This window comes from Phasianus colchicus, chromosome 4 (genome assembly GCF_987193195.1).
Source record: "Phasianus colchicus chromosome 4, bPhaCol1.hap1.1, whole genome shotgun sequence".
NCBI classification, from domain to species: domain Eukaryota; kingdom Metazoa; phylum Chordata; class Aves; order Galliformes; family Phasianidae; genus Phasianus; species Phasianus colchicus.
In genome coordinates this window covers 19,472,982-19,486,155 of record NC_143439.1, presented here as the reverse complement: position 1 = coordinate 19,486,155, position 13,174 = coordinate 19,472,982, and the positions used below count along the sequence as shown (strand labels likewise).

At 42.3% G+C, this 13,174-nt stretch overlaps 1 protein-coding gene across 4 annotated transcripts in view; it reads right to left on the bottom strand.

Moving 5' to 3' along the window:
• LEF1 (lymphoid enhancer binding factor 1) overlaps positions 1-13,174 on the bottom strand; it is a 54,845-nt gene that overhangs the window by 6,868 nt on the left and 34,803 nt on the right. For 2 of the 4 annotated variants that reach the window (XM_031607574.2, XM_031607576.2), the window contains 3 exons: positions 10,897-11,004; positions 7,087-7,135; positions 6,395-6,435 (listed from right to left, as the gene is read on the bottom strand). In XM_031607574.2, coding sequence (XP_031463434.1) covers positions 6,401-6,435; positions 7,087-7,135; positions 10,897-11,004 — 192 coding nt within the window. In that variant the 3' untranslated portion in view covers positions 6,395-6,400. The remainder of the gene's footprint in view (positions 1-6,394; positions 6,436-7,086; positions 7,136-10,896; positions 11,005-13,174) is intronic. The other 2 variants (XM_031607573.2, XM_031607575.2) reach the window with 1 other exon arrangement.

The window sequence follows — 13,174 nt, the reverse complement described above, 5'->3', positions numbered from 1 at the left end:
CACTACCAGGGTAAGACAGCTGTGCACAAAGACCACCGCAGAACTCGAAAACATCAAGTTCCCTTTGATGCAATTACAACTTCTCAGCAAAAATCTCTAGTGGTCCGAAAAGACACAAGCCTCCTGCCGTGCATCTCAAAAGGCATGCATACGGGGAGAAAACAACTAGTCAGCAGAACTCAGTCTCACCTAATAACAAGCAAATGCACGCACCTTAAAGCTAATTAATTATATACAGTTATTTTGGAAATAGCATTTTACCTCAAGCAATTTCAGGTATCCCAGGGGTGAAGGAGAAAGGGCTCCCAAAAGTCCAGAGTTTAATTCTGATGCAACTAAATGTTCACGATGAAATCCGCATCTGACATTTGCAAGGAGGAAGCAACCTCAGAAGTTACGTCTCACTGCTCAGCTGAGTCTCCGTAGTTCCCTTAACCCACCAACCACGCAGCAACAATGCATGCAACAAGAACACCCAGAGAGATGGTTCCTATTTCGCTCATCTGTACCTAACCCTGCCCACACACCAGTACCAGTGACACCTCTACACATGTGCTTCCAACATCTACAAAGGCTGGAAACTATGGCAGAAATCTGCTGTTCTGAAAGGCTGGACTAAAATGTTTTTTGTCTATCTGGCTGGTGGTTTCATGTTTATCTGTCCAGATAGCAGTGCTTCAGCTGGTCCTGCTGTGAGCTTCCAGCCCTGCATAGCTTTCTAATTTGCACACTTTCAACCTTTTTGATATGATACAGTCTTACCAAGCAGGTAAGGGATCAGAGATTTTAAAGATAACTTGCATTAGAAGTCTTAAAGTGGAGGATTAAGGAACTGATGCTACTGAAGATTGGCTCTACTAGCAATGACTTTTATGGTGTCAAAATCTGCAAGTCTTTGGTTTAGGTTTGTTCTTGTTTTTTTGTCTTTGGGATGGGTGTTTTTGCACTCATGTACATCAAAAGACCTCCTTGATTCAATCACCTTCTGAAAGTCTGACAGAAACATAACACTGCTAGCTTGCTAGACAGGCTTTGACAAAACTACATGTGAATACAATTCTGTTGAGTTAGAGGATAGACTACCCCTAAAGAGAGTCTCAAGTGGCAAAGACTTTTGACAGTGTTGTAACAACACATCAATCACTCATTTGCAATTGTTTCACGTAAGTACACCACAAAGGCAAAATACAATACAGAGATGAGCATTAGAATGCTCATTTGGAGTTTGTTCTCATTTGGAATTGAACCGCATTTCAAAATCTTACGGCTTTCTTTATGAAATACTTTGCTTCCACAGTTTTCTCATGACCTCGGAATCCTTGGGCCAGTGCTAAGTTTACTGAATCTACCAACTTACGCAGTTTTCAGCCCGAGAAGAATGGTGCCTCAGTAGTCTACTCCCTGTCCCCACCCTATCCCACAGGAAGGCTGTTAGAACAATACCATTCCTTCTTTCTAGCCCAAGCCTCCTACTGCTAACACCTTAGAAGAGAAATGATACTGTTGTTTAACTTCTTGTAAATGTGACTGAGCTCCAAGAATCTCTGACTTCACAGCAGCATCTGCAGCTTACATGGACAAAACAAACAGGCTCTGGGCATTCACCTGCTGAGTTACCCACCTCTGCTCTTTGCCAGTTTAAAACTGGAAACGCTGACTTTGTAGCTGACCTTGTTAAACGCTTTGGTTGCAAAAACTAACCTTTTTTAAGTACTTGCAATATTCTCTTGTTTTGTCAATCTAGTGTCTATGTTGAGTGTCTGAAAACTTTCTGCTCTTTTTTATTTAGGAAACCCATGCTTGGCCACTACGGTGGCTTGCCCTTATCCCTTCGGTAGTTGCTGACTGCCTCCAAAATTGCCTTCATACCCTCCCTCCCCACCCGTGCTTCACAGGCTGGAAAAGGGGAAATTGCATATGCTCTGCCACATCTCTCCCAGCAGGTGTCAGTGCCCTTCTGTACCTGCCACGCAAAGAGAAGGCAGCTTTCCTTTGGATGTTTTTCTTGATGTCACAGAGCCTGAAAGAATGGACTTTTCCCTTTTTGCCCTGGATGGGTCAGTGTAAGGTTGAAATTAGTTGCAGGAGGAGATATATATATAGCCCTGTGTGAGTGCTATACCCCTTGTCTTTGAAAATTTCTAAAAGGTTGAAGTTAACTGTACTTAGTTACTGTTTTGATAATATAACTATTTTAATCCATCAAACATTCTTTGTTTTTCACTCTCCTCGTTTTTCTTTTTATAAATTCCTCCAATGATTATAGATATGTTATAGCCAGCATGGCCCAAATGCCTCTTATGACTTTTTCTGAAGCTGGGAGAAGCTTCATGAAGCATTAGCCATCAAACAGGCCACATCTGCACCAGTCACTCTGGACTGAAAGAAGCTGTATTATAGTAGTAATACAGTCTGAAGGGGAGAGCAGCAAACTAATTGCTTTCAGTAGTAGTTAGTCACAGTTAATCCTGCATGGGAACGTCCTACTGTTGAGGTGCCCTTTTTGCTTTTCTCTCAGGTGACAGAAGGTGAAACATTTGGGGCATTTCTTTCCTGCCCTCTTGCCTATATTGAAGAATTCTATTTATAGACAGAATAGGAAGCAGGGAAACATGGATCATCACATGTGTATCTTAAAGCAAACCAGAACATCTCCCTGCACCACCATCACCACAAATGCTGACTTCTGCACAGACCCTCCATGCTGTGTCAAGTTTCCAAACAGTAAAGGGCTATGGATAGGAGCAGGAGTAGTTTGAAATGAAAAAAACAGCTAGCAGGAATTTCAAGAGCACTGGACAAGCCATGTTATTAAACACGTGCCTCAGAAAACAAGGTACCACATCCCCTCTGAATCTGTTATCTAGGCCAGTGGCTAGAAGCTCATGGTCAACTACAAATGCAGTCATCAGATGGTTCTTTTCCACAGTATATGCTTGCTGTAGATCAGTCCACTTTATACTCTTTCACAACCTAACTCTGTTTTGCTTCTTAGTTATAAGCAAAAGATAAACCAACCATAGACTTCTTCTTACAACACCATCCAAGTTTTCTTCTGCACAGAATTTAAGCTTTAATTTCCACCTACGAGATTTGAAACATCACAAGTTATTCATTGTTTCAAGTTAAACATTCTTAATCTGATCCTCCTAAGTGCCTCTGATTCTAAATCAGCATTAGTCAAGTTTCCTTCTTTTTGAAAACTTTGCTAATCTAAGTGCTAATTGTCTTTGCATTTTGCAAGCCACGTAAACACTTCTCACAGGTTTTCAAATGTCTATTACACTTCTCTATCACTCTTTCTAGCCCTTGAAGATATGCCAAAACACAATGTTAAATAGTGTAGCGTGTGAGGACTTCCCAATTGCATCCTGCCACATGTCAAACGATGTGCTTTTTGCAATTACCCTACACTGCAAGTCAGTAAAAGTTAACTATTTATTAGGGTGATTTTTGTTAGCACCCTTCACCTTCCTCAATGATTTATAAATAGCCATGAGATGCTGAAGTATCAGTTTTTCTTCTCAAAGGTCAAAGCAGGGAATCAGAAATCATCACTTCTGACATAGAACTGCTCCCTTATAAGTTGTGTTTAAAACAAAAAGCACCCCACCTTTCTGAAAGGTACTCCACAGGCAGTTTTTACACTGTCTTAGCTCTCTGCATTTTCCTTTCTTCCTGGCCTCTCCCAAACTCATTTTTACCATTGTCTGGTCTTCTGTTACTCTCAGTTGACTTTAGAAGGGATACTTCTTCAATAAATGCAAGTTATTTTGAACGCTATATACACCACTGTGTTGGGCCGTGTGAACCAAAGACAAATGGGGACAGTTCTGCAACTCTTCAAGAATGGCCATGTGCTTTGGAGTATTCCAGGGTAAGTTAGCAAGGGCTAGAGTACCAGGTCACAGCATTCCTAAAATTCTAATATTAAAGCATTTTTACAAATGCAGGCTGGAGAGCATAGTGGAGCTCAGTTAAATCCTAAGCAGTGAAGCCATAAGGAGCTTGCTGTTGTGTACAACTCTGAAAAGAGAAGCAACTTAATGCTACCATCTTGATTTCACTGCTCAAATGATAAGCAAGCCAAAAAGCTGGCTGAAGGTCTGTCTTAAAAATCACTTATGTCCTGTAGCTTTCATGGACCAAAAAAAAAAAAACAACCCAAACTTTCACAGTCTCTTAAATCATTTCTGTTTGCATGTCTCTTCCGTTACTTCCCTCTGAACATCCCACCACACAACCCTCCCACCATTTCATCCTTCTCACGTCACCATAATTACAGCTCTGGCTCATCTCCTTTGTGCCGCATCTCGAGATTCTTTCTTTGGTCTTGCCACCTACTCATTTCTGATTCTTCTCAGATAACAGAATGCTTGTCTCCTTCCCAGACCTCCCACCTCCTTCCCCCTCTTCCTTGCACCAGCCATATGAGTAAGGAAGCCCATGTTTTCCTGTCTCTAAGAGCTCTTTGCGCTCACTGAAAGGCATTCCCAAACATATCATCTCCATCCAGTAAAGACTACAACAGCTCTGCTGTGGGCCTGGTAAAATATTACGCTTGTGGGCAAAACATTCCTTGGATTAGGCTTCCAAAGGGCAATAGTTTTAACCTTCAGAAGTTTACTTTGAAGTCTGGCCGATTCAGGTTCCCTAATTCATTCTGTGCTTTTCCTTCCAGCTAGAGCACATCTGTATGTCTCAGTGCAGGGCATTTACTCAGCATGCAATGTTTGTGAGGCCACTGATGCACGCAAATATGGAGCCCACAGCACCTTCCCAGTCAGTGGGAGAAGATGCCTGCCATTCTCACACTTCATTGTGTACATTGTGTGAGGACACAGACACAGATATCACAAGTTTCCACACTACTACAGTGCTCAACGGAAGGGAGGAAGGGGTGTGGAAGTTAAAGAAAAGAAAGCCCACATACTCAGAACATTCCTCATCTTCTATTTCTACTATTTCTATTATATAGAAATATAGAAGTAGAGGATATATATATCTTCTAATCTACTATTTCTATTTCAATGTTCTACTATGGAAAATGCAAACAAAGAGACTCCAGTAAGAGTAGTTCAGTGTAGGCAAAGCAGCCATCCTTAATTGTAATGCGTCCAAGAAACCAAACATTTCCCAGATTTTATCTGTCACACTAAACTTAATAGTATTCTAATCTGAATTAGTTTCTGTGCATTAACTCAGATATGCCAACACAAAAATGCCCAAACACAATGTTAAAATGATGTAGCCTGCCCATCGTACATGTGATGTTCAATAGTACCGTGTTAACATTGAAGGGAAAAAAAACTCAAAACAAACATGGTCCAGGGCACCTAATCTGAAGTACCAATGGTAAACTCAAGGCTGAAGCACAGAAGAGACCTGAGCCATGCTGCCTGGCTGCTGGGTGCCATTCTGCACAAAGCAAAGCCAGAGTGGCTTCCCCTGGCTGGCAGTCGGAGTGGAGGGGAGAGGCAGCAGGAGGCCACTTTGCAGACTGCTCCAGGTGCCAAGGGGATCGTGTGGTCAAACAAGTCAGAGGAGAGGAGAGAAGGAACTCATTTCATTCCTAATGCATACAGATGTGTAGAGAGTGTTACTTTTTGCACGGCTCCTAGAACTCTCAGGAATCCCCCAAGAGCAGTGTGGGTTAATTAGTCTGTGTGGAAGTCGCCATTATTTTAAATGATCTCCACTCCTACTAGAAAACATATCTCACTGGCAGGAGGACATAAACCAGCCTTCCAACACAAACACTGAGAAATGAGAATCTCTCTGCGGCACTGTGTGCTCTCACAGCCCGGCTTGGCGGTGTTACTGCCTATGTGTGACAACAACTCCCTTCACACTCCTCGAAGATGATATAGAGAGAAAACACACAATGGAACTACAACAAAAAGAACCCCACTCTGCCAAAATATCGCTGTACAATCAAGGGAGACATTTTTGATACAACTGAAACACAGTCCCATGTTCTTAGCAGATACATTGTTAGTTACAGGTGAATAAATTACAAAAATGCTGTGCCCAGCCAGCCAGTGTCAGCACAGAAAACGCGTTCCAAAGCCAGCTTCTAACCCACGTGTTGGGAACTGCAGCATTTTGCTGGCTGGGATGGTTTGCACTGCTTAATAAACCCAACCCTGTGCTTCACAGGCAGACTTCAGCAAGTCAGTGAGGTACGGTCGGTTTGGAAATACTGAGGTTAAGAAGTGAAATGGTGAACACCTAATAGATAGCCGGTATAAAAACCATCAGAAGTTGAAGTAACATTAGCTTTGGGATATGATACTTCTGCCATTTTTGCTAAATCCATATTATTGCATAAAATTGATAAGAAAGCTCATTTTACAAATCAGTTTTATCAGGAAAGCTTTAGAGATGTTCTTACCATGCTTCAGATGTAGGCAGCTGTCATTCTGGGGCCTGTACCTGTAGAAGATTGTTTTCCTTTAACAAATTTGTGTTACAGAGTTTTTGCACATTCCAAATAAGTTTGTTTGCTACAGCATTACATTTTTTTTTTCTTTTGGGTGTGTGTTTTTTTTTTTTCTCATTTTTCTTTTCATGGTTCTTATACCAGCCATTTTTGTTGGGGGAAACAGTTTCTCTTGCTGTATTTTTAAGGCAAAGAGGAGACCTCACTGATGCTTTTAGCCAGCCTACCAGGTAGCTGTTAGTGTACACAGAAACGTAAAATATGGTTGATAAAAACTAAAGTAGCTACAAAAAGGTCAGTGTGAACTTTTCAGCGTCCAGTAATCCCACGCGACATTTGAGAGGTTGAGTCTAAGGATGATGCAACACTGACTGGGGAGAAAAGCAAAGGTAAAGTAAAGCAGGACAGCGATTGCAGCCACGAGTAACTTCAGACACAGATGTTGATGTAGTCAGGAAAGGCGTAAAGGAAAGGAAACACGTACTGCGTGCATTTTTACAAGCTCACATTCAAAGTGAAGTATCTTTTAAAGCATCGGTCAGAAGCAAGTGTTAGACAGCAGCATGTAAAAATTAAATAGCGTGAGCCCTGCTTTCTGAAATACAGCTGACGTGAGTACTAAGTAAGAGCTGGACATGGCCTACCTGATGCTGATTCCTGCAACTTTTCTCTCTTCCTCTTCTTTTTCTTCCCCTGCAAAACAGGTGATGTTACCACACCGTTACACACAAACATCATAGTTTTGCCCTCCTTGCCTCACAGCATAGAAAGAAAAGCCATCTGGACACTGAGAAAGTGGTTAGGGAAAAAATACAATTTTTTGGGGAGTAGCTAAACCTTTGACTGTTTCAGTGGTAACGAGGGCGTTGCTCCCAGTATCTAAGGAGAAATATGCACATGAGCAATACACATTTTTGTATCCAAATGAAATTACAATTTCTGGCAGCTCTTCAACTAACACTGGCAGCTGCGAGCATCTAAAAGACTTCTCATGCTTAATAAACTGATGACACATATGCTGATATCCTAATTTATGAGTCTTACAAGAATTCTTCACACATGCAGATACTTACACTGTCATACATGGCAACAGCAGACAGGGTGCTGAAAATACGTAGGACAACCACAACTTGTCCCCAGGGTGCAAACCAGCCAACTATAACCGTTCTGATAATGCCTGTAACTTAACAAAAGCCAAGTCTTGTATGGCCATGCCTGCAGTGAGGAGTGTCCCACACAAATAACAGGCTGGTGTGCAGTGAGAGCCCTCAGCATGAGTGAGGGCAGGACAGGAATGGCCGCCAGGCAGCTGTCTGTCTTGGCCACCACGCTGGCACCAGTGTGTCAGCACAGCCATCGTGCCAACCCACACACAGAATCAGCCTTCCCTCACACCCCCGGCTATCAAAAAGGCCAGAGTGCCTGGGTCGCATGGGCTGTCAGAGAACAAAGGATCAGCTCAGACCCACAGTTTTAAACCTCAGTCATCCTGTATAGCCCTAATTGCCACCCTGACATTCTTCCATATGACTCCTCCTTATTGCCCTGTATTCACAGTCTTCTCAATCACAGCTTTTTATTGAGGGAAAAGAGAAGAGAAGGGAAGGGAAGAGAAAAGGGAGAAGGGAAAAGGGAAAAAAAAGGCAGGAGAAAGGGCAGGGGAAGAGGAAGGGAAAGGGGAAAAGGAAGGGGAGAAAGGGTTAGGGTAGGGAAAGGGGAAGGGGAAGGGGAAGGGGAAGGGGAAGGGGAAGGGAAAGGGAAAGGGAAAGGGAAAGGGAAAGGGAAAGGGAAAGGGAAAGGGAAAGAAAAGGAGGAGAAAGAGAAGCAGAAGCAGAAGGAGAAGGAGAAAGAGAGAAAAAAAAGAAAAAAAAAAGAAAAAAGAAAAAAGGAAAAAGGAAAAAAGAAAAAAAGAAAAAAAGAAAAAAGGGAAAGGAAGGGAAGGGAAGGGAAGGGAAGGGAAGGGAAGGGAAGGGAAGGGAAGGGAAGGGAAGGGAAGGGAAGGGAAGGGAAGGGAAGGGAAGGGAAGGGAAGGGAAAGTAAAAAAGAAGAGAGAGAAAAAAAGAATGGAAAAGAAAGAAAAAATGAAAAAAGTCATATCCACATATATTTTAAGAAAGCATTCAGCTGCAGGAGAGGCTCTAGCAGATGAGCTCTGGCAAACCTTGCTGCAGATGCAGTGTGTGGGAGTGTAACTTGCTGTCCCCCCTATGTCCTCCCCACCAGAGGAGCTCCTGAGGCTGGCAGCTGGACTGGGCAACGCCCTGTGAATGAGCTCCCAAAGAAAGGACCACAACAAGGAATCACAAAGCAGATTTGTGGAGCTCAGGGAAATTCAAAGCAATGTGCTTTATCATGTAAGCACCCAGACAATGCCTTTTCACTGTACTGCTACTGAAATGTCCTGAAAGCTGATTTGAGATCCATCTACGATATCAGAATTTAAAGGACAAAAGGAAAAGGCTGAGCTGAAAACTAATTGTCAGCATTCCTAAAAGAAGTAGTTTGTGACACTTGGAGGGACTATGCCGGATGTCAGTAATAAAAGACATTAAAAAGTACCGAGAAATTGACAATGTAAGTCATCCCCAAGTCACTTTTAACTCTGAAAATACTGCAACAATTTCCTTGCTAAATCAGTAGTGTCATTTTTGACTGCAAGTTGACAAAAATGAAGGAAAAATATGATGACTTAGACTCCAAAAGGATTCAGTGATAAACTGTGATCAACTCTGATCACCTTCTCACCACTGCTGCAACATGTGCCAGCATTCCTGGAGAGGCAGAGAGGGCTGCGGGAGGAACACTAGCAGGATTCTCTGCTGTAATATATAGGACTGGAGCACGTCAGAGCTGCACTGCTACACAGGATATAAGTAGGAAGCACATCAAAGAGAGAATTCTTGAGTGCCATCTTATACACTCAAAATGTCTGTCAGTGTGTGTAAGAAACAGCAGGTCCACTGCTCATGCTGTATGTGCATGTGGTGTGTGCTGTGGCAAAATACATTGGGTTCGTGAAGTCAATATGCCTGAGCATCACAGGACAGTCGCTGTTCCCTAGGTAAATGTAAGCTACCAAAAAGTACCTTCCTGGCACTTTAAAGGCCAGTCACCACAGGGAAAGCTGAGGGCAAGTAAAGCGTGAGCTGGCACCGCTGTGAAGTACTCTGATTTTCCAGCAAGTAATTTCAAGACAGTTGAAGTCCCCTTGTTGCAGAGATGTTTCAGCAAGGCCCTGTTTTGTTCCCAGGTGCATTTCAAAACATATCTGTTGACATGGTCTGGTTACTTGAAATAAACCCCACCTGCATAAGGTCATGACAGCTCATGTGCTAGGAAAAAAAGACTATAAAATAGGCAGAAACAGGCTGCCAGTGCTTACAGCAGCATCTGTGCTTACAGAACTGGGCATGGATGTGAGCAAGACCAAGGCTTTTGCTTCACACATGATCACGCGGCTTCTGTGTCAATACTTTCCACACCAAAAATCTCCCTAAGAGACCCAGGTTTACAACAATAACTCTGTTTAAGCAGTCACTGTGCTGCTTTGGAAATGTTGGGTACTTCTGCAGTCTCTGTTAATGCTGTATTCAGGTGCCTCAAAGTCTTCAACATCCAGAAGACTTCACTGAAACAGAAAATGCTATTGTCCACCCAATACAGATGGGAAACTAAGCCAGATACAGCATGTACACTTCCTATCACAGTAAATGCCACAGTTGATAGGGGACAGAAAGGATCCCAGATCTCAGGACTGAGAGGGATCAGTCTCTCAGGACTGTGGCTTTTGAGCTATGTAACACACAACTCCCCTGACTGCTCATAGGGAGAACAATCGTGTAGTTGTGCAGCATGAGCCATGCTGTGTGGCAGCAGTGCTTGTTTGCTATTTAATTATAAAAAATGAGTAATTGTTAAAAAAAAACCTTTGTTAAATTTTTTAGCTTTTCTGAATTGTATAAAAGCAAAATCTATCGTAAGGTTTATTTATACAAGTCTTCCAGGCTTTATTTCAGACATGGACCATCCTGAATTACTTTCAACTAAAGTTCAGCATGCAGCAACTCCCCTGGCTTTTGTTTTCCTGAAAGGGAGGTGCCCCTTTTTTTTAGCTCAGGTCTACAGAAGATTTCTGGATATCAAGTAATCACATGACATTATGGAAAATTCATAGCTGTACTTCAGCTTTTAGATTGCACTGTCAATTGCCTTAGAAGAACTTTCTGTGTTAAATTTTCCCCTCAAAAATAGTGACCATCGTAAGATGCATCTCAACAACAACAACACCTCTGAATCTCTAGATGTTTGAAATGCAAACAAATACCAGGCTTATGTTTGCTCACCATCCCTTCTATCAGAGCTCTCCACAAGTTACATGTCAAAAAAGAAAAAGGAAAAATGCCTGCTAAGGGAAGGAAGTTACTTTGAAAAGAACCTTCAAGAGAGCGACTTACGTAGTTGTCTCTTGCAGACCAGCCTGGATAAAGCTGCATGTGTAGCTGCCTTTCTTTACGAGCTAGTTCATAATATTTTGCTTGTTCTTCACGAGAGAGAGCATGCCACTGCAAACCAAATAAACACAGCATTAGACCAGGAAATAACTCATACCTAAGTAACAGATGACACAAGCAAGTATTTTTATGACTTTGATTTGGTCCTTCTCCATTGCAAAAATGAAATTCATTAGCAGTTACAAGCACCCATGTTTATTAAACAACTTTCAGGCATTTGTCAACTCTATAACTGCCAATTGCCTTGAGCAAGACAAAAATCACTTATGGAAACAGGGCTAACCGTATAATCCGCTGAAAGAACCATGTTCTCCCAACATGACATGAGCACACACAAAAGCAAAAAATATTCTAGTTCTTGACAAAACAGCAGGTTCTTGCTGCTTTTAAAGGGCACTGAGCTCCCCAGCACAGAAGGGTTTGCTGTCTTGCTTTGAAGCAGCTGCACGCAGGTCTTCATTGTCACAAAGGGCTTTCAAAGCACCAACAGGCTCCTGTTCCAAGATCAACTTCTCCACATTGGGCTCCAGTGTACCCACCTTCCACTTTCTTGTGGTTGTAACAGGAGAAAATGGCAACTGCAAAAAGTTTCTAAGAAACAAACACCACAGAACTGTAGTCTTCCAAATGACGAGTTGACCTCTGTGGCCAATAAAGGATAAATTTCCTGCTCTTTTTACCTAATTTGAAAAAACAACAAACTAAACCAAAAACCTGCACAGTGGAAAAGGCACCATCTACACTGGTATCTAATCATTTTGTAGTTGTTGAAACATCTATAATAGACCTGAGTCAAAAAGACAAAAGGAGTTTTAATTAGAATCAGGTTCACTGCTGCAGCTTTCAGTGTCTCGTTTGACATTGACGACGTGAGCTGGGACAGAGAGGGATAGTGATGCAGGATGCATTATAGAAAGAAAGGTATTAAAAACACAGACATGAAATCAGTGAGGTACTCATGCAAGAATAATTTACAGAACCATGATTTCAGGTCAAATCACATCTGATTTAAGATACCGTTTTGTTATATGTCAGAAGATGTGAACTACAGGACTGGTCTGCCTTGACTTGGCAAGTTCGATGTGTTACTGAGAGCAGAGCAGCTCAGCCTATTTGCAGCACTCATACTCCACACATGCATTCCAAAACTGGAAGGTTCCGGGCATTTAAGGAATGAGGAGTGAGCATTTTTCACTTGTGTCTAAGCAGTCAACATCAGGTAATGCAACAAAAGCCCCGTTACAACTGTGGAACAAATTCCACACAAGCAACTGAGGCAGCCAAATTTCAGTATGGGACAAGAAGGGTCAGACTGCCTCCGTGACAGGCGGAACACTTCTGGTTCAGTGTGAATGAAGTGAAAAACCTTAAGGAAATAAGATAAGGTGACAGCCTCTTTTTCTGCAGATATTGTTTGCTGGTACCAAGAGGACAGACAGAAAACAGCTGCCTTACCAGAAATGTAAAGGTAAAAGGTCTAAGAATAGAAACTTAATTTTCCACTCAGCACATTGTTGGAAGTTTTTGCAGGTTATATGGAGTTTTTCTGTAGCTGCCTGGCCCGTTCTTCTTCATTTTCTAGTGTCACTTGTTCTTAGAGTTACAAAACTGCTCCTTGTATGGCAATGCTGCCAGTCTTTCATTTCTTGCTGGCTTCAGTGCCTATGTTTAAAACCCTCTGAGCTGGTGAAGAGCAATACTGGGATTCCAAAACATGCAGAGGAAGCTCTGGGTTAGAAGCTGGCATCCTTCCATACTGCAGACCTGGAAGGCACATAAGGCTGCCATTTCAGTGGGAGTGTTTTATGCTTTGACCCTTGCTGGGTGAAGAAGTGTTGAGCAAAGACCTAGAACCAGAGGCATAAGGGTGGGAAGGAGAGAAAGAAGCTCTCCTTGGTTAAAGATGAGGATTTCCTACGTTGGACTTTGACTAATTGATGGCATCAGAAGGCCCAGCAGCACGCAAGGTGTCCGCTCCTGAGAACAGAGGCTCCTGTTCCAAAGTGGCACAGAGTACAGAGAACAGGGAAGAGCATGACTGAAAACAAAACATTTGACAATAATTAATCTCCAAGCAATGGGAGATTATATGGGGTAAGATATACATTTGTACCACAGAACCTGAAGTACTTTTATGGAAATAGAAGTCAAAGCAATGGAAAAAGCACTGAACAGAGCATTGAGGTTTGATTCATTAGCAAAATGGAGATACGTAAGCCAC